The 21009-nt window shown below is 50.6% G+C and overlaps 2 protein-coding genes across 2 annotated transcripts in view; one reads left to right on the top strand and one right to left on the bottom strand.

The window, feature by feature from the left end:
- Window positions 1-9869, top strand: part of TEX28 (testis expressed 28) — a gene marked incomplete at both ends in the record, with an annotated part of 60426 nt that extends 50557 nt beyond the window's left edge. Inside the window, 4 exon segments of the mRNA XM_082646933.1 lie at window positions 9102-9237; window positions 9512-9632; window positions 9635-9765; window positions 9768-9869. Of these exon segments, the coding sequence (XP_082503059.1) occupies window positions 9102-9237; window positions 9512-9632; window positions 9635-9765; window positions 9768-9869 (490 nt within the window).
- A 414-nt stretch (window positions 9870-10283) lies between these two features.
- LOC309839291 (long-wave-sensitive opsin 1) lies at window positions 10284-20757 on the bottom strand (the record flags this gene model as incomplete). The annotated part of the gene is made up of 6 exons (XM_082680996.1): window positions 10284-10394; window positions 12589-12828; window positions 14131-14296; window positions 15461-15629; window positions 17499-17795; window positions 20646-20757. The coding sequence occupies 6 exons, from the start codon at window positions 20755-20757 to the stop codon at window positions 10284-10286; spliced, it is 1095 nt and encodes a 364-aa protein (XP_082537122.1).
- Window positions 20758-21009: the final 252 nt, after the last annotated feature.

The following is a 21009-nucleotide window of genomic DNA, read 5'->3' as shown; positions in this document are numbered from 1 at the left end:
TGCAAATGCTTTTAAATTACCTTAGGTCCCATTTGTTTATTTTTGTTTTTATTTCCATTACTCTAAGAGGTGGATCAAAAAGATCTGCTGTGATTTATGTCAAAGTGTGTTCTTCCTATGTTTTCCTCTGAGAGTTTTATAGTGTCCGGTCTTACTTTTAGGTTTTTAATCCATTTTGAGTTTATTTTTGTGTATGGTGTTAGGGAGTGTTCTAATTTCATTCTTTGAAAACTGCTCTCCAGTTTATTTTTGTGTATGGTGTTAGGGAGTGTTCTAATTTCATTCTTTGAAAACTGCTGTCCAGTTTTCCCAGCACCACTTATTGAAGAGGCTGTCTTTTCTCCATTGTATATTCTTGCCTCCTTTGTCATAGATTAGTTGACCATAGGTCATGGGTTTATCTCTGGGCTTTCTATCCTGTTCCATTGATCTATATTTCTGGTTTTTTGCCAGTACCGTATTGTCTTGATAACTGTAGCTTTGCAGTATAGTGTGAAGTCAGGGAGTCTGATTCCTCCAGCTCCATTTTTTTCCCTCAAGACTGCTTTGGCTATTAAGGGTTTTCTGTTTCTCTGTACAAATTTTAAGATTTTTTGTTCTAGTTCTGTAAAAAAATGCCATTGGTAATTTGATAGGGATTGCATTGAATCTGTAGATTGCTTTGGGTAGTAGAGTCATTTTCACAAAATTGATTCTTCCAATCCAGGAACATGGCATATCTCTCCATCTGTTTGTATCATCTTTAATTTCTTTCATCAGTGTCTTATACTTTTCTGCATACAAGTCTTTTGTCTCCCTAGGTAGGTTTATTCCTAGACTTTTTATTCTTTTTGTTGCAATGGTAAATGGGAGTGTTTCCTTCATTTCTCATTCAGATTTTTCATCATTAGTGTATAGGATTGCCAGAGATTTCTGTGCATTAATTTTGTGTCCTGCTACTTTACCAAGTTAATTGATTAGTTCTAGTAGTTTTCTGGTGGCATCTTTAGGATTCTCTATGTATAGTATCATGTCAGCTACAAACAGTGACAATTTTACTTCTTCTTTTCCAATTTGTATTCCTTTTATTTCTTTTTCTTCTCTGATTGCCGTGGCTAGGACTTCCAAAACTATGTTGAATAACAGTGGTGAGAGTGGACTTCCTTGTCTTGCTCCTGATCTTAGAGGAAATGCTTTCAGTTTTTCTCCATTTAGAATGATGTTTGCTGTGGGTTTGTCGTATATGGCCTTTATTATGTTGAGGTAGGTTCCCTCTATGCCCACTTTCTGGAGATTTTTTTTTATCATAAATGGGTGTTGAATTTTGTCAAAAGCTTTTCCTGCCTCTATTGAGATGGTCATATGTTGTTTTTCTTCAATTTGTTAATATGGTGTATCACATCGATTGTTTTGCATATATTGAAGAATCCTTGCATCCCTGGGATAAATCCCACTTGATCATGGTGTATGACGCTTTTAATATGTTGTTGGATTCTGTTTGCTAGTATTTTGTTGACGATTTTTACAACTATATTCATGAGTGATATTGGTCTGTACGTTTCTTTTTTTGTAGTATCTTTGTCTGGTTTTGGTATCAGGGTGATGGTGGCCTCATAGAATGAGTTTGGGAGTGTTCCTTTCTCTGCAATTTTTTGGAAGAGTTTGAGAAGGATGGGTGTTAGCTCTTCTCTAAATGTTTGATAGAATTCACCTGTGAAGCCATCGGGTCCTGGACTTTTGCTTGTTGGAAGATTTTTAATCACAGTTTCAATTTCATTACTTGTGATTGGTCTGTTCATATTTTCTGTTTCTTCCTGGTTCAGTCTTGGAAGGTTATACCTTTCTAAGAATTTGTCCATTTCTTCCAGGTTGTCCATTTTATTGGCATAGAGTTGCTTGTAGTAGTCTCTTAGGATGCTTTGTATTTCTGTGGTGTCTGTTGTAACTTCTCCTTTTTCATTTCTAATTTTATTGATTTGAGTCCTCTCCCTCTTTTTCTTGATGAGTCTGGCTAAAGGTTTATCAATTTTATCTTTTCAAAGAACCAGCTTTTAGTTTCATTGATCTTTTTATTTTATTTTAGTCTCTATTCCATTTATTTCTGCTCTGATCTTTCTGATTTCTTTCCTTCTACAAACTTTGGGTTTTTTTTTTCTCTAGTTGCTTTAGGTGTAAGGTTAGGTTGTTTATTTGAGATTTTTCTTGTTTCCTGAGGTAAGATTGTATTGCTGTAAATTTCCCTCTTAGAACTGCTTTTGCTGTGTCCCATAGGTTTTGGATTGTCATGTTTTTGTTGTCATTTTTCTCTAGGTATCTTTTGATTTCCTCTTTGACTTCTTTAGTGATCTCTTGGTTATTTAGTAACATATTGTTTAGCCTCCATGTGTTTGTGTTTTTTACTTTTTTTTCTCTGTAATTGATTTCTAATCTCATAGTGTTGTGGTCAGAAAAGATGCTTGATATGATTTCAGTTTTCTTAAATTTACTGAGGCTTGATTTGTGACCCAAGCTGTGATCTATCCTGGAGAATGTTCCGTGCGCACTTGAGAAGAAAGTGTAATCTGCGGTTTTTGGATTGAATGTCCTATAAGTATCAATTAAATCTATCTGGTCTATTGTGTCATTTAAAGCTTGTGTTTCCGTATTAATTTCCTGTTTAGATGATCTGTCCATTGGTGTAAGTGAGGTATTAAAGTCCCCCACTATTGCTAGTCCAGCTTTCTTTTGATTTCCATTTGCATGGAATATCTTTTTCCATCCCGTCACTTTCAGTCTGTATGTGTCCCTAGGTGTGAAGTGGGTCTCTTGTGGACAGCATATATATGGGTCTTGTTTTTGTATCCATTCAGCGAGCCTGTGTCTTTTGGTTGGAGCATTTAATCCATTCACGTTTAAGGTAATTATCGATATGTACGTTCCTATTACCATTTTCTTAATTGTTTTGGGTTTGTTTTTGTAGGTCCTTTTCTTCTCTTGTGTTTCCCACTTAGAGAAGTTCCTTTAGCATTTGTTGTAGAGCTGGTTTGGTGGTGCTGAATTGTCTTAGCTTTTGCTTGTCTGAAAAGCTTTTGATTTCTCCTTCGAATCTGAATGAGATCCTTGCCGGGTAGAGTAATCTTGGTTGTAGGTTCTTCCCTTTCATCACTTTAAATATGTTATGCCACTCCCTTCTGGCTTGTAGTGTTTCTGCTGAGAAATCAGCTGTTAACCATATGGGAGTTCTCTTGTATGTTATTTTTCGTTTTTCCCTTGCTGCTTTCAGTAATAAACTTTCTTTGTCTTTAATTTTTGCCAATTTGATTACTGTGTGTGTCGGCGTGTTTCTCCTTGGGTTTATCCTGCATGGGACTCTCTGCACTTCCTGGACTTGTGTGGCTGTTTCCCTTCCCATGTTAGGGAAGTTTTCGACTATAATCTCTTCAAGTGTTTTCTCGGGGCCTTTCTCTCTCTCTTCTCCTTCTGGGACCCCTATAATGCGAATGTTGTTGCGTTTAATGTTGTCCCAGAGGTCTCTTAGGCTGTCTTCATTTCTTTTCATTCTTTTTTCTTTATTCTGTTCCACAGCAGTGAATTCCACCATTCTGTCTTCTAGGTCACTTATCCGTTCTTCTGCTTCAGTTATTCTGCTATTGAATCCTTCTAGTGTATTTTTCATTTCAGTTATTGTATTGTTCACATCTGTTTGTTAGTTCTCTAATTCTTCTAGGTATTTGTTCTTTAATTCTTCTAGGTCTTTGTTAAACATTTCTTGCATCTTCTCGATCTTTGCCTCCATTCTTTTCCCGAGGTCCTGGATCATCTTCACTATCATTATTCTGAATTCTTTTTCTGGAAGGTTGCCTATCTCCACTTCATTTAGTTGTTTTTCTGGGGTTTTATCTTGTTCCTTCATCTGGTACATAGCCCTCTGCCTTTTCATCTTGTCTGTCTTTCTGTGAATGTGGTTTTTGTCCCACAAGCTGCAGGACTGTAGTAGTTCTTGCTTCTGCTGTCTGCCCTCTGGTCAACATGTGAATTCATTCAGAGCCCTGAGCAGTGGGAGCTGCAGCCCTGACTCCAGCAGAGGCCTGAGGCCCAGTTGGTCCTCAGCAGGGAGTGTCAGGATGGGCACTGGGGGCTCCTGAGCACCTTTTATCAGCATCCGTGGCCTCAGATTGAGGAGCAGTAACCTCGGGAGCTGGAGCAGTCCATTCACTGTGAAATTCCTCCTCATGTGTGGCCTCTTCTGCAGCCCCTGCCCTTCCTTTCCAATCTCTTCAGGATCTGTGGAGGTGATTTTCATAGGACACTACAACCAAATTGGAAATCTTGGGATTCCTAAAAACCCCTTTGCCCAAATAAGATTTCCAAGGTCAGATTTATATAAAGCAAGACCAGAGCTCGATGGCTGTTACGAATATCCTCATACGTTTCTATACTGCCTAGGCCAATGGGACTGTTGTGCTCTAGTAAGTTTTTAACCCGTAGCAAATCAGAAGCTGCCAGCCATGCAGGGGAGCAGAGAGACCTACCTCCCTGCAAGACTCTGCATGAATTCTGCAAGCGTGCACTTCTAAGCCACCACCCTCCTCACACATCACCACCACCAGCAGCATTGGACTGTGGTGGGAGTGTGAAATAAGCTTTCATCGTCTTTAGCCACAGACATTTTCTGGTCGTTGGCTACAGCAGTTAGCCTACGCTGATTAATATACATTAGAAACAAAAGAGCAGGTCTGTACGATTCGGATTTACCAGGAGAAATGGAGAATGGGCTGAAGAAGACTTAATGTAGTAACAGTGACAACAGGGAGCGTGTAGCATTGATCACCTGTAGCGTTCAACGCCCACTTTACAGACAGGGAAACAGAGTTTCAGCTCAATGAAGTGTCACCCAGTGTCCACAAATGTGTGGTCACTACCCAGGCCCCTGCAATTGTCATGTCTTCTCTGGTGCGTCACAAAACTGAGGTTTCAAAATGAAAAGTTCTATGACACTTCTTACACGTTATATCTGTTTGCTTTCAAGAGGGCTTTTGAATTTTTCAATTGAGACAAAATTCACAAAACATAAAATTATTCATTTTAAAGTCTACAGTGGAATTTAGTGCATTCACAGTGCTGTGCAACCAGCACCCTATCTAGTTCTAGAACATTTTCATCACTCTAGAGGGAGACCCCGCCACTGCCCATTCACCTTCCCTCAGCCCCTGGTAACCAGCAATCTGTTTTCTGTGTCTCTGGATTTGTCATGTAAATGGAAGCATATGTTATATAGGCCTTTGTGTCTTACTTCTTCAACCCAGTGTGACGATTTTGAGATTCATCCACGTTGCACACAGAAACAATTCATTCCTTCTTGCTCAGCAGTGCTCTGTGCTGTGAGTGCAGTGCGATACCCATTCATCTGCTGCCAGTTGGCGCTGTTATGAATAGAGCTGCTATGAACATTGTTCTACACATCTTTTTGTGAACATATGCTTTCATATGTGGAATTGTTGGATAATAGGGTAGACGTATAGTCAACTTTTTTTAAATGTTTAAAATTTTATTTATTTATTTTTGGCTGTGTTGGGTCTTCATTTGCTACACGTGGGCTTTCTCTAGTTGTGGCAAGCAGGGGCTACTCTTCATTGTGGTGCATGGGCTTCTCACTGTGGTGGCTTCTCTTATTGCAGAGCACAGGATCTAGGCACACGGGCTTCAGTAGTTCCGGCACACAGACTCAGTAGTTGTGGCTCGCAGGCTCTAGAGCGCAGGCTCAGTAGTTGTGGCGCGCGGGCTTAGTTGCTCCTCAGCACGTGGGATCCTCCCGGACTGGGGCACGAACCCATGTGCCCTGCATCAGCAGGCGAACTTTCAACCACTGTGCCACCAGGGAAGCCCTGGTCAACTTTTAAAGAGGCTGTTTTCCAACATTGTTGTACCATTTTATGTTCCCACCAGGAGTGTGTGAGAGTTCTGGTTGCTCCACGTTCTTGCCAACACTTGGTATGGTCAGTCTTTGCAACTTTAGCCCCTTAAATTCAGGTGTCACTTGGTGACCCTAAGCTCCAGATTGTGTCAGCATAGCCCAGATTTTCTCAACCTGAACACCACTGACATTTTTGACCAGATGATTCTCTGTTGTAGGAGGCCGTCCTGTGCATTGCAGGATATTTAGCAGTGTCCCTGGTCTCTACACACTAGATGCCAGTAGCACCCCGGAGGGATTTCGTCTGGCTGTCCTAACAAGGTATGCCAAACTTGGTGGCTGTAAACAACAGAAATTTATTCTCTCATGGTTCTGGAGTTGAGCATTCTGAAATCAGTTTTCCTTGGGCAAAGCGTGTCAGCAGGGCTGTATCCCTGTGGAAGCTCTAGGGGACAATCTGTTCCTGGCCTCTTGCAGCTTCTAGGGGCTGCTGGCTTCCTTAGCCTGTGGCCTTGTCACGCCAGTCTTCAAGGGCAGCATCTTCCCCTCTCCCTCTGCTCGGTCTTCACGTGCCTGTTCCGTCTTCTGAGGATGCGTGTGATAGCACACGTGCTCAGGAGGAGCTGCTCTGTCCCTGCCATGTTACCCCATCTGACCCGTGCTGCCTCACCCCTCGTACCTCTTTCTCCACCTCAGACTTCTCCTCCAAGTTTCAGGCTGTTAGGTTCTAGCTCAGTTTGTCAAAGCCCATGCTCAGATGTGAACAAGAATATACTCTTCTGCAACAACAATAATGTCTGAGACCACTTGTATTGGAGAGGGTGGCCTTAACAGCTTTGGAAGATTTGGGGGGCATTTTGGTTGACTGACCATGATTTTGTCTTTGTAAGAGCATTTTCCACAGTGGTGCATTTGCCTCCACGGCTGTAGGAGATGGACAGAGAGGAGTCCTTGACCAAGGGAGGGACAAGAGAGGAGAGTCAGCCGTGTCACGAGCCAGGACGGTGCTGCTGCCTTGCAGAGGGCGAGGAGGCTGGGTGCTGGAGAGAAGGGGAGATGGAGGGAATAGCCTTATAAATTAACATCTTCTTATTTAGGAATCCCTTCAAGAATGTGTTTAAGAGTATAGTCATGGGGGCTTCCCTGGTGGCGCAGTGGTTGAGAGTCCGCCTGCCAATGCAGGGGACAAGTGTTTGTGCCCCGGTCCGGGAAGATCCCACATGCCACGGAGCGGGTGGGCCTGTGAGCCATGGCCGCTGAGCCTGCGTGTCCGGAGCCTGCGCTCCGCAACGGGAGAGGCCACAACAGTGAGAGGCCTGCATACTGCAAAAAAAAAAAAAAAAAAAAAGAGTATAGTCATGGGACTTCCCTGGTGGTCCAGTGGTTGAGAATCTGCCTTTCAATGCAGGGGACGTGGGTTTGAGCTCTGGTCGGGAAACAGATCCCACACGACGCGTAGCAACTAAGCCCGTGGGCTGCAACTACTGAGCTTGTGCGCCTCAACTAGAGAGACTGTGTGCTGCAAACTACAGAGCCCACGTGCTCTGGAGCCCTGGAGCCCACGCGCCACAACTAGAGAGTAGCCCGCGTGCCACAACAAAGATCCCGCGTGCCACAACTAAGCCCCGACACAGCGAAATAAATAATAAATAAATTTTTAAAAAATCATAAAATTTTTAAAATAGTCAAACATTCTTATAAATATATATTAATGAAGAATCTACGTGTTGACTTCGTACTTGTGAAGAACATATTCATGAATTTACACTTGGACGTGGTTAGTATCTTAAATGTCCTTGCAGCTCCATCCTTCATGTAAATGGGGAATCTGCTTTCGGGGTGGGCACCCCACCATCTCCCTGTCTTTGTGGGTGGTAGCCTCAGCCACATTGTCAGACCAATCTCTTCTCAACAGGGAACAAGGCAGAGACTGATGGAATAGTCCTTGAAATACCATCACGAACTGGCTCTTAATTAATTGGCTTCAGCAAATGCGTGTTCAGCTTCTCAGCTGCCTGGGGGCCATCTCCACGTGGTGCCATTCAAGTCCCTGAAGTAGGACCTAGTTGACCCGCTCACCTCCCATTCCCTGTCGGTGCCTGTGCTTCTCTGCAGGGCCCCGGGCCCCAGCCGTTCTCCAGCCTCAGCACCCCTGGCTCAGGTCAGGCCTTCCTTGGCTCTTCCCTAAAGACCTAGGAGCTGCTGTTTGGGAATATTCCAAACCCAGGGAAAAACAGAGAAGAACATGATGAAGGTTATATGACCGCCCCCAGCTTTCTCAAGTCTTAATATATTTGCTTCAAATTTTTTTTAAGAAATAAAAGTTTAAAAGATGATTCGCCTGAAACTCTCACATTCCCCGTCCCCCTTTCTGCCCACCTCGCTATCCTCACTAGGCGCTTTTCCAGGCATGTTTTTAGACTTTTGCTACTTACATACGTGGCCATAAACAACAGGTCGTGATGTTTTATTTGTGTTTTTTTTAACAGGTCTACTGAGATATAATTTACTTGCCATAAAACGCACCATTTTAACTGTTTCAATGATCTTTAGTAAATTTACTGAGTCGTGCAGTCGTTACCACAGTCCGATTTTGGTTTTTGTTTTAAACAGCTTTATTGAGCTACAATTCACATCCCATACAATTCAGCCACTTAAGTGTAAAGTTCAGGGTTTTTAGCAAAATATTCACAGAGCAGTCTCAGTCCAGAACATTGTCGTCGCTTCCAAAAGAAATTCCATCCCCACTAGCAGTCAGTCCCCACCTCCTACCCCGTCCAGCCCCCGGAGATCACAGCTTTATTTCTGTCTTTGTGGACTGGCCTATTCGGGACATTTCTTCTAAAAGGAATCATACAACATGTGGTCTTTTGTGACTGCTCCATCACTATAATCCACAGACTTTTATGGAAGAGCTACTGCAAACCAAACACTGGTGTGGGACTCTGTATGGAATTTAACAGCACTCACGGACAGTTTAGATCTCGATTTGTGCAACTTCTAGTTTATTGCTATTTTTGTAAAGCCGTTACAAAAGAGTGACTATATATAAAAGATACATGAATATCGGTGTGGGTGTGTGCACCTGGGGTGTTCTGAGGCAGCCCTGGAGGAGGAGGAGGAAGGTGGATTCTGAACCCAAGTCTAGTCCTGAGGGAGGACCGCTCAGCCCCAGAACAAGCTTGGGGCCGGGCGCTCAGGGAGTGTTACTTTCTCTTTTGCTCCCAAGACAAGTGGAGCTGGAAGGACAGGTGAATGAGCACCTACAGGGGCACCTGGACAACATTTACCACCTCAAACAGAATCTGGCCTGCACCGAGGAGAGAATGGCCTATCTGTCCTACGAGAGAGCCAAGGAGATACGGGTGAGAACCTCACAGGGGGACCTTGTGAGAAGCGGCCAGTGAGAAGGCCGTGGGGACGAGAGAAGCAGATGAGTGAATCCGCTCTGACACCCCTGAACCGAGGGAAGAGGCAGGTCCTCAAGCTGTGCCCCACAGCATCCCGTGTTCCCGCTCATGCCGCCCTTTCCCCGGCTCCGGCTCCGGCTTAGCCGATCTGGGAACTCGCACGCTGAGGCTCCGGTGCCCCCGGCGGGCGGGAGGTCGGCGTGACAGCGTCACTCTCTTCCTCCTGCAGGAGGTTATGGACACGTTCAAGAGCCGTGTAGCCAAGTTGGAGGCTCTGCAGCAGGTGACCCAACTGGAGGTGACGGAGAGCGTGCGTAGCCGGCCCCGGGGCTGCCTGTGCCGCTGGGCGCGCCGCTGCTCACGCTGGCCACCGTCCTCCGGGTCCTGGTCTCCAGCGCGTGCGCCTGCCCAGTGCCGCTGCTGAGCTCGCGCCTGCGCACGGGCACCGCGCTCCTGCTCGTCGGGCTGGGTGCCCTGGCCTGGCGGAGAAGCAGCGTGCCGTCCCCGCCGCAGACTGGCAGGCCCGGGTCCCCTCCAGATGGAGACTGTGTTCCGGGGATTCCAAGCCTCTTCCAGAGGGGCCTTAAAGGGCCTGGCTTCGCTAGCTCCTCCCGCCTCCCCAGACAGCTGCTTCTCGGCTCTCCCTTTCTTGTTCCATCACCAGCAGCCCAATGAGAGGTACGTGGACGCCCGCCCGCCTCGCGCTCGCCTTTCTTGCGATCTTTCTATCCCGTCTGTAGACACGAGGCTTAGAAAAGATGAGCAACTCCAGAGTACGGTGCTGTGCCCCTCTCTCCCCCACGTGCTCTCTCACGACCCAGTGACCCAGCGCTCAGAGGCTCGAGTGCCCCAAAACTGCAGTGGCAGCCTCTATGACTCGGTTGCTTTTGGCAAAGAGAAACTACATTTATTTCACAGGGATGGAGAAAAGGGGCAGGGGCGGGGTGGCCAAAGCCCTGGAGGGTGGGACCGGTTACGTTTTCCAGTGGGAGACAGGCGACTCAGGCAGGTGACACCGAAGAGACAGATGAGGCCTCTGTTTTGGAAACGCTGGAGAGTTCAGAGCTGTCATCCACCTTCTTCCCAAAAAGCTGCAAGATGCAGTTTCGAAACTGCAGGACAGAAAGTGTTACTGAGCAGAGCAGGCAGGGCCAACATGCTAGGCTAAATGTAATGCTGGGGCACTCCGAGGAGAGCGTTCACTCAGTGTCACCTTGATGGCTTACACACTCACAATCTACAGGGAGAATGGGGGCAGCCTCCAGTTACTCCTTGCACATGGCGATGGTCTATTCCTGAGTATTCGATTATCTAAGTCATCTAGTTTAGCAGTTGACGGTGACTACTGTGGGCCCAATTGTGCCCCCCAGAGATATGTTCAAGTCCTGACCCCTGGAGCCTGTGACTGTGACCTTATTTGGAAATAGTCTCTGCAGATGTGATTAAGATGCATATTATCATGAGGTCATGCTGGAGTAGGGTGGGCGCTAATCCAATGACTGGTGTCCTCATGAAAACAAGGGAATTTGGAATCAGACCCAGAGGGAAGGTAAAGGCAGAGACTGGGGAGACTCGTCTACAAGCCAGGGAACACCAGAGGTTACGGGTACCTGTCAGGACCTAGGAGAGGGGCCTGGAACAGACTCTTTCTAAGAAACCGCCAACACTGCCCACACCTTGATCTCAGATCTCTTGCCGCCAGAACGATCATCTCTTCGGCAAAGAGAGTCTTCTGGCGTCAGGAGCGCTCTGCTCTTTGCTGCTCCACCCCTAAAGGCATGTGGGCTCTATTCACTTCTCAGATGGTATCTCCTGTCGTCACTGAGTTAAGAACAATGCTTTGAGGATACAAAGCATTGCTGTATATTTTGGGCCTCTTCTCGACTACATCCAGCTACTCCAACATCAAAACTCTTTAAAAAAAAAACCCCATAATTGCTGAAATCCATAACATGGGGCTGGACAGCAGAACTGACTCAGCTGAAGAGCTGGCAGATGAGGCTGAGGAGCTCAGCTCTTCAGCTGAGTCAGTTCTGCTGTCCAGCCCCATTCTTGTTATGGATTTCAGCAATTATGGGTTTTTTTAAGAGTTTTGATGTTGGAGTAGCTGGACGTAGTCGAGAAGAGGCCCGAAATATACAGCAAATGCCTCTGCTTTGAATTCTCAAAGCATTGTTCTTAACTCAGTGATGATAGGAGATATAATCTACATACCGGGCACCCACTCTGTACTAGACTGTGTCCTCGGGGCATCAGCAGCAAACCAAAAAGAGCAAAATTCCACGTCTTTGTGGAGCTCAATTCCAGAACATTCTCTCTTGAATGCAACAGGAAGGGATAACAGTGTGGAAAGGGTGAAAGCAAAGTTCGAAAGTCTGGAGAGTCTGGAAGTGCAGATGATTGTAGAGGAGGGGGAGTTCCAGAAGGAGAGAATGGAAAGGCTCAAGTAAAGACAATACTTGGCAAGATGGCCTAGGATTCCACAACCAAAAGCCAGACCTAAAAAGAGACCCATGTGAAAGACAGGAAACAGTGGTCAGGTGCAGAGCTGTGCTCTGGGTGTTGAGGTGCCAACAGTGGAGTCCCGGGGACTCCTTTGTGGTGCCGGTCCTACTTGATACTTAGACGTTACCATGGTGAGATGGGACGCCCCTGAGGGGGTGGTATTTCTGACCCACAGACCTTGCTGGTCATCATCAAGTCCCATCACAGCTGCACCTTAGTGAAGTGGATACGATGGATTCAAGGACGAATAAGGCAAATTGCACTTGGAAGATGATGAGCCTGGATCACCCGTAACCTACTAAGAGGCCTAGGACTTGTGGGCTGCCATCTAGCAAGACCACAGCATGTCCTGCCTGAACTAACCCATAAAGTCACAGCAGCCAAAGATCAGCCCAGGCAAGAAGGGCCTCTTTGTGTCCTGGTCACTGTTAGCGTTTGAAGATGGAAAGATTAAGTTCAAGAGAAGAGTTGTGTCTATGAAATCAAGAAGGGCATGCCTAGGGGACATATAGACACGATCTGGCAATCCTAGGCTGTCTGAGCTCCGGGCTCGCCCAAAGGCCAGCAGAGGGGAGGGGCACGCAGCACACAGTGCACTGGAGGAAATGCCCACCCTCAGCCCCAGATCATAAAGGGATCCAGAGGGAGGGCTGGCTGGGGCTGGGTCGCATGCTCGGCCTTCCCCGGTTATTGTCCCGGGGGTCATTGTCAGTCCTCCCACAGACACGCTTCCAGGTGGGGGCCATCCCTGGGCTCTTCCGGGGTCCATTTCCGGTTTGCTGTGTGCACCGCGTGACTCACCTGCCGGTTCATAAAGACATAGATAATGGGGTTGTAGATGGTGGCACTTTTGGCGAAGTAGGATGGCAGGGCGGCCACCAGAGGGTGGAAGGCGTAGCCAGGGTGGGCAGCGGCGAAGCACGCAAAGAATGTGTAGGGCCCCCAGCAGAGGCAGTACGCAAAGATCATCACCATCACCATGCGGGTTACCTCCTTCTCCGCCTTCCGGGTGGATTCGGATTCTTTCTGCTGCTTCGCCACCTGGGGGGGACAGAGAGTGGCCCTGGGGACATTGAGTGGGAGGACCCCTCAGGGCTCCGTACCCCAGGGGACTCCATGTTGCTGCTGCTTGGGTAGCTGGTCAGGGAGGGTAGCGGGGAGAAGCAGACGGGCCCAGCTGTGCAGCACCCGGGCCACCCGAGTGGGGCCAGCCTTGCGGGAGCTCTTCCAGGCTTGGAGGTGGTACAGCCGGGCTCGGCTAAGAAGCCCCGCACTGCGCTCGCTGAGTTCTTGGCTTAGCTGGCTTGCTGTTAGGAGTCTGTGAAGGAGGTAAGGAGGCTGTGCCTAGCCTCACCTGGTCCCTTACCAGTGTCCCCTCCCATGGTCAGGTCTGAGGGGCCGGGCAGGAGAAGACACAGGGGCGGCCGCCACCTGCTGCGGGCAGGGACTGGCGGCAGACAGCTGAATGGGGACGAGGGGTGACTGAGGGCTGGAGCGCGTTCTGGAGCCTGGGCTGCGCAGCCCAGAGCTCACTCGGACCCAGCTGTGTGCGGATACCTGTGGGAGTCGGCTAAGCAGCTTCCGATCCCTGACCGCCAGCGCGGTGAGGGGAGCGAGGAGGGAACAGGTCACACACTGAAGGCAGTGAGGTCGGGGGAGCTTAGCTCCAGCCCGTGGCCTCCGCTCCACAAAGAGCTCATAAGCACATGCTGATCCGATTGTGGGCACAAGCCGCTTCGTAGAGGAAAGGTGCCGCCCCAGAGGCCTCTTATTCCCTGTGCCAGGCAGGAGCCCAACAGGGACAGATGGCTGGTTGTAGGTAAGCTGATTGACAAAGGAACAACGTACCCACGGTGCTCAGGACCCCGATCTCATTCTCCTGCTTCGCTCTGATTTCCCACACCAGGGGATCCCCTTCCAGGGGGAGGGGGGAGTACAGGTCTGGGGGGCAGATGGCGCGTGAACGGGACGCGAGCGCTCCGGTAGCAGCCTTTGCAAAACACCCCTTGACCGGCAAGTGTAGCCTCTGGATCTGGCCGGCTGTGCTCCACTCCGTGGCAGAGGCTGGCTTACCACCCCCGGGATCAGGAGGAAATGCAGCTGTGGTCCCTTATGGGGTCCCTCCACGAGGAGGCGGGCAGTCCCTTCCCACCCTGTAGGGGCGAGGCCGAGGGAGCCAGGGCTGCACCTGCCACCTCGAAGGCATTGGTAGATCCTGGCAATTCCAGGTATCTGGCTTTGGGGCTGGAGAGTGGACTGGGCGGTCCTCTGTGCCAGCCTAGACCTCCCTGGCGTTCATGAGCCTGCCTGCAGGGGTGAAGCTGGGGGGGGTGTGGGGCTCACCGCTCGGATGGCCAGCCACACTTGCAGGTAGCAGAGCACGATAACGCTGAGCGGGATGAAGCAGCAGGTGATCATGAGCGTGATCATGTAAGACTGCACCCCGGGGTAAGAGCTGCCGCTGAACACATCCGGACCGCACGACGTCTTCAGGCCGTGGGGCCAGTACCTGGGGAGAAGGGCCGGCAGCCCGTCCTGAGGTGGGCAGGGACCCGAGCCCCTGCCCGCCCCAGCGCACCACTGACTCGGGTAGGGTTGCTGGGCTTTTTAGTGAGGTGAAATTCACGTTACACGAATTAACCATTTTTGAAGTGAACAGTTCGGAGGCATTTAGTGCGTTCGCAATGTTGTGCAACCGCCACCTCCGTCTGTAGCTCCGGAACGTTTTCATCACCCCCAAAGGAAGCCCTTCAGAAGGACCTTAGGAAATCCTTGTCCGTCTCTGGTCTCACGTTCCCTTCTTTTTTTACTGAGGTAAGATACACATAACATAATGATGAGGTTTGGTACATTCACAGTGTTGTGCATCCGTCACCGCTATCTGGTTCCACAACATCTTCATAGCCCCAATCACATGCCCTCTTTACGAAGGGAAGGCGAGGCACCCTCGTCTTAACACCTGTGAACCCCTGAGGATTCAATGAGGACGTGTCCAACAGTCACAGCCACTGTGGGCACGGGAGCATGAGGAGGGGACAGACAGGGCCTGGTTCCTCGCACTGATGGCAGCTTCCCAAAGAAAGACCACACCCTCTCCAGACACCACAAGAACTTGTTCACCAGCCTGCAGTGCAAGATACAAATGCAACGGCCTCGTCCCGTCCAGCCCCCTCAAACACCTGAGCCGTTTCCTTGGAAATGCGGGACTTCCCCCAAAGGAGCCACCTGGAGGGGACACTGTAACCGACAGCCCAGGTGTACCTACGACCCAAGGAGCCTTGGAAAGGGGGCCCCTCAGCAGGTGCAAGAAAGAGGCCTGGGGCAGAGTAGGCAAGAGGGCTCTGGAATCCAAACGTGCCTGTGGCCTCAGCCGGCAGCGTTTCTCTATGTGTTCTCATGAGCTGCTCCTGTTTGGGAGAAACAGACTTTTCCAGAGGCTTGGGGACCACAGGGCCCATTTCCACATTGCAGCCAGGCAGAGTCACGCGTTCACAGACAGTGCGCGCTCCAAGGGGTCTCAGCGAGAGTCAGGTCCATCCTCAGTTTACTCGTGGAGGCACAAAGGCCCAGGGACTGGAAATGATTTGCCCCAAGGTCACAAAGGGAATCACGAGTTTGACCCTCCCTGCTCTGCTCTAAACGAATCGCCTTCCTGGCACCCTGGCACCCTTACCTGCTCCAGCCAAAGATGGGTGGAGCTGTCCACACAGCAGCCCAGATCCAGGAGAAGGCAATGCCCACAATGGCCAGCTTGGCATCAAATCTCACGTTGCCGAAGGGCTTGCAGACCACCATCCACCTCTCCCAGGAAATGATGGCCAAGGACCAGAGACCGGTGATCCCTGCAGGGGTAGAAGCAGACAGAGGAGGGCTTTGAGGCAACGCTTTTCAAGATCAAGAGGACACCCCCCAGCTACCTGCAAAAGCTAATTCTCCAAAAAGTGTTTTCCGGTCCGGGGAGCAGCGGGTCTCTTGGTCAGTTTCTTTCTCTAACCCCTGCTTTCCCGGCTCCTTCCCCACTGGGCCTGCACCCGCCTCCCCTTACCTTCTCTGATTTGGCCTCATGGCCCACCTCGCTTCCCATCTCTCTTTTACTCAGCCACCAGCCTTTCTTGTGATGCTGTCAGTGCAACTCCTGACGGCCATGTACACACGTGAGGCCACACTGAGGTACTGCAGTCCCATCCCAGAGCAAGGAAACAGGACGTGTGCAGAAAGCCGTGCCCCCTGCTGGTGGGCAGGCCTCCCCTCAGCCCGGGCCTCTCAGCACCGCCCACCATGCAGCGGCCTGTGGATGGAATCGGGGCTCCATGAGCTGGGGTGGGGAAAATGATGTCTTTGTTTCCACTAAGCTCTACTGGACGCTTGGCCTTCTTTACTTCCATTGCGAGTGTGGTAGCATTAGCAGTGCCCGTGACTTGGTCACTTTACAGGGGTGGCAGGCGTTTCCCAATATGACTACATTCATTACTACTTTGACATTTCAGTGACTGTCTGGCCAGATACAGTTATTTGATACCTTAATAAAGAATGGCGTCACGAATACTTCTAAAAATACTGTTAATACTAATACTTTTTGTGTGTGTGTGGTATGCGGGCCTCTCACTGCTGTGGCCTCTCCCGTTGTGGAGCACAGGCTCCGGACGAGCAGGCTCAGCGGCCATGGCTCACGGGCCCAGCCGCTCCGCGGCATATGGGATCTTCCCGCACCGGGGCACGAACCCGCGTCCCCTGCACCGGCAGGCGGACTCTCAACCACTGCGCCACCAGGGAAGCCCAATGCTAATGCTTTTAATGAAGGAGTCTGTCACTAGTGTTTAACACTTTGATAGCTGTATTTCAGTATCATGGGCTTCCTTTGTAATGCTATGGATCTCACTGTGCACATTTGCCAGCGTTCTTCTAAGAAGGGGTCCACGGGCTTCCCCAGAGGGCCCCAAAACTGGCGACCCGAGAGCAGACCTCGAGCAGTTACAAAGGCAAGACAGGCGTAAGCGAGGAGCCACCCAGGGGCGCCAGGCACCAGCTACCGAGGTGCATGGAGTGTTGGAACTTGGGATGGACTTTCTCTGCCTAACCTTCCCTGGTAAAGTAACTTGGTGGAGCTGACACCACTAGTAATTCAAGTCATTGACCAGGTCCCCGCTCCCCTGTCCCTCTAGTCCTAGTGTCTTTCTGTCATTCGTCTCCTCAGAATCTGAATTGGAGATCACTTCAGGCGGTAACAAGACAAACCCAAGTTAGATGTGGAAGCTAAGGACCCAGGCATTGTGACCAGGTGGCCCTGGGAAACTTGAAAAATGGGAAGGCAGCTGCAAGCCTTCACTGCTTTGATGGCCGGGGGCCTGGAGACAGGCTGCACGTGGTGAGTGCTGTGGCCCTTGGGCTCCCTGTCATTTCAGGTGGACGCCAAGCTGCAACCCCACAGCCCTTGGTTCTGTCCCTGCACGGAGCCGGGAGCGCAGGTGCTTATGGGCAAAGTTGACGGGAACAGGGTCACAACCCCCGGAGATATTAGCAATGGGGCTGGCAGGATCTAGTTTCAATATCTCGGAGGCCTCCCCTCCCACACTGTTCTGAGATTATGTGGATCTGTCTGTCCCCGTTCAGAGATGTGCCTCGAACACGCCCCAGAGGCACACCTGCGGATTTTGCCGCATGAGTGTTTCCTTTACGCACGGGAGGCTGTGCCCAGGCCCCAGCTGGCTTACCACACAAGGAGACAGTGAAGCCCTCCACAATGCACAAGGGGTGGCCCAGCACAAAGTAGCCGTACATCTGGTTCACAACGCTGATGGTGCTGGCAATGACCGTCTCCGCCAGGTCAGCGACGGCCAAGTTCACCAGCATCCAGTTCAGAGGGTGGCGCAGCTTCTTGAACTTCATGGTGGCTGCCAGCACGGGCCCGTTCGTGAAGATGGAGGCGATGAGCACGAAGACCATCCAGACGCTGGTCAGGTGGTACACCCATCTGGGGGCGATGTGGTAATTGGGGCCGTCGAAGGGGTCTGGAGGCAGGAGACACAGAGGGCACAGCTACATCTGTGCCGCCCCCCTCACCCCATCAGAATCTCCCCTCAGCCCTCCTGCCTTCCACCCGCCACACTCACCTTTGCGACTGGTCTTCCCCTCTAGCTTTGCCCGCCTGCAGACAACCTTCCCTCCATCCCGTCTCTCAAGCTCGAGGCCACGGCCTGCTAGATGCCTGCACGGGCATCCTTGAACTTAACAAGGCAGCACCCTTCATCATCGCTGCCGGGTGCCGCGCCCCCGTCTGATCTGCGCCCCGCCATATGCCACGTCGGCCTCCTGGAGTGTGGTTGGCTGGCTTGGTCCTCTCCCCCGAACCCTTCTGTGCCTGGGCCTCATTCGCCCCTACCGCAGGGAGCTCCCAGAAACCTGCCGACAATATCTGCAACCACGCTAGATACCACAGGCTCCCAAGGAACAGGCCTTTGACTACGTAACACCTGTGTAGTGCCCGTTTCTGTGCAAAAGGGAGCAGAGGGAAAGCACTGGGGCTGCTGCTGGCCCCGAGAACAGCAACCCCCAAAGCATCTGGAACTAGGAGGCGTGTGGAACGCTCCGGCGTGCAGGCAAGTGAGAGGGGCTGGGACGGTTTCGAAACAAGGCAGCCCAACCGTCCTTCCTGGACCACCCATGGAGTCTGGATCAGGCAGGGATGAGGGCCGTGTGTGGCACAGAAGGGACAGGAGCGCTCCGAACGTGGGAAGCAAAATGAGGGGGCCTCCGGCAGTGCAGCAAAAGCAGGTGCACCGGCCTGCCCCCTTCTCCTGGAAGTTTCAGGTCTAGTTCTGTGAAGAAATGAGCGCGAGAAGGGTATCACAGTCAACTCCCAGGTAAGGGTCTCCTGAGAAGTACAGGGTGGGAGGGAATTGGATATGGGGGCTGGCAGGAAGCCAGCTTGTAAATATTTTATTCCATAATTAGAAAACAACATTAAATTTTAAAAAGCAATCCCTGAAAAATCAAAAATAAAACAAATGGACCTGACCGCATATGCTCTCGGTGGCATGGTCACATAGAGAGGGGCTACTCGGAGGGACTCCAAAAGACGCTAGTCTGCCTATTCGAGCCTGGTGGCACGTTCCCAAAGGATGAAAAGACCCGTCCAAAGGTTAAGCTTTGGGTAGTGATGTTGTTGGCGATAGTGTTGGCGTCGTCATTCTGAGACCATTTTGAGTGTGTTTGAGATAAAGCAAATGAGTAACGAAATGATATTCTAATTCCAACTCTACCCACAGCCCTTAAGAACACGATTCTTAGTGGGAGAGAAAGGAGACGCAGAGGTCAAACCCAACTGGCTCCATTGGGGAACCAAGTCACTATTTGGAACTGGGCGAAATAGAAGGAGACTCAAGCATCTCTTCTGCCTTTCCCACGCACACCGTATCCCTGGGCAACCCGATGGCACGTGAGAGCCTGTTTCTCTTTATCAAAGTAGTGAAGCTAATAAATGAAGACAGGGTCACAAGAATCCCAATGTCACCATTTCGAAATCCCCAGTGGTTTAATGGGTCCTGGCATTGAGTGTGAGCAGCTGCCAGCACTGTGGAAAAAGGGACCCCCTCCTAATGGAGCGGGCTCGCCCCAACATCGGACACATCCGCCTGGCTGCCCGGCAGACCTTCAGCTCGACAGCTCGCTGACGGAAACAGGCGTGGCAGAAGGGTGTGGGGAGCCTTCAGCAAAGTCTGAAGTGGGTGAGTCTGGGGACAACAGACTCGCTTTCTTCAACAAATAAATTGCAAGGAGGTTGAGGGGGAACCTCTAAAAGTATGACCTTGTGGTAGTGTTTTTAAAGAGTCCTCTCTTCTTACAGGTACCCGAAGATTTACAGAGGAAATGATGTGATGTCTTGGATGTGCTTGCAGAAATCGGCAGGAGTGGTTAGCGGAGGGAGTTAGAGATGAAATAAGACAAGTGATGGATACCCGGGGGCCACTATACTCTCCCCTCTACTTTGGTAGACACTTGAACTTTTGAAAACATTTTACAATAAGGAATCTTGTGCATCGATGAAGCCCCATGGGCCTCCGGGGAGAGCATTGCTGTGTCTACATCGAGGACATTCTGGGGTGCAGTCAGGTCAAGGTGAACTTCACGGCTGTCAAGGAGCTGGTGTGGCTTCTGGAAACTGCAGCACGTGAGACATTCTTAAAGGAATGGAAGGTCTTTGGTTTGAAGAAGGGACCCGGGGAGGGGGGCCAGGGCTGAGGGTCATTACAGCCCTCAGGTGGGCTGGCATGCCCAGGGCAGAACTCGGGCTGCCTCGATGGACTTTTCGGCTTTCTTTTGGGCCAAAGCCCTCTCTACTGGGACAGCTCGGAGCAGAACAGCTGTCCCGGGAGCCGAGCTAGCCTCTTCCCTAGCATGTACCGCCAGAGGCCGAGGGCTCTGGGCGTGAACTGGGACAAGATGGCCACCACCACCACGGTCTCTTCTCCCCTTAGGCTCTCGAAGTCACTCACCCTCCTGCGGGCCAACCCAGCCTGTCACTCCTGCTGGTGGCCTCCATTTGGCTTTGGGAGATGCAAAGACGAGTCAGGCCCAGTTCCCTCCCTGGAAGCTCAGGGATGAGTGTACTGAGCGCCCACTAGCAGTCTGGGGCCACACGGGAAGAGTTCATGAACTTTCCTGGGACAGGAATTCTCAGAGGGTCTGGGAAGCCCATGTGGTTTGAAAATGAGTATTCGATATTACGGTGTCCTTTCACGTTCAGAGAGGACCCCCCCATTCATGTTATCATGAAGGCTAAGAGAGACGGCCGCTCGGGCCTGTGTCCCAGGAGGGCCGCTGTAGCCAGCGTGACCCAGCCTTGGCCCCTACTCGCTCACCTCTGGTGGAGTTGCTGTTGGTGTAGGTGAAGACGCTCCCCTGGGTGCTGTCCTCGAAGCTGGTCTGCGGCTGCCCACCTGCAAACCTCTGAGGGCCCCACTGCTGGGCCATGGCTCTGGAGAACCCCGTCCCCGATGCCTGCGGACCTGGCGCTGCCCGGCGGTCACGGTGCTTTATACCAGCCCAGCTCTCCTCACCTTAAACGCTCCCAAACCTTTCGCCATCTGATCTCTTAATTGGGCCTGGGACTTAGACCTCCTGCTTCCCCACCCCTGGGCCTCCTGGCTCCTCAGGCGAGCCCACGAGGGCGGCTCAGAGGGATTTGCTGGGAGCCGGGCTCAGAGCCAGGGTGGCTGTGGAGGC

The sequence above is a fragment of the Grampus griseus genome (assembly GCF_964374135.1).
Source record: "Grampus griseus genome assembly, chromosome: X".
NCBI lineage: Eukaryota > Metazoa > Chordata > Mammalia > Artiodactyla > Delphinidae > Grampus > Grampus griseus.
Note: the sequence above shows the minus strand (reverse complement) of the source record. Positions and strands in the feature narration are given on the sequence as shown.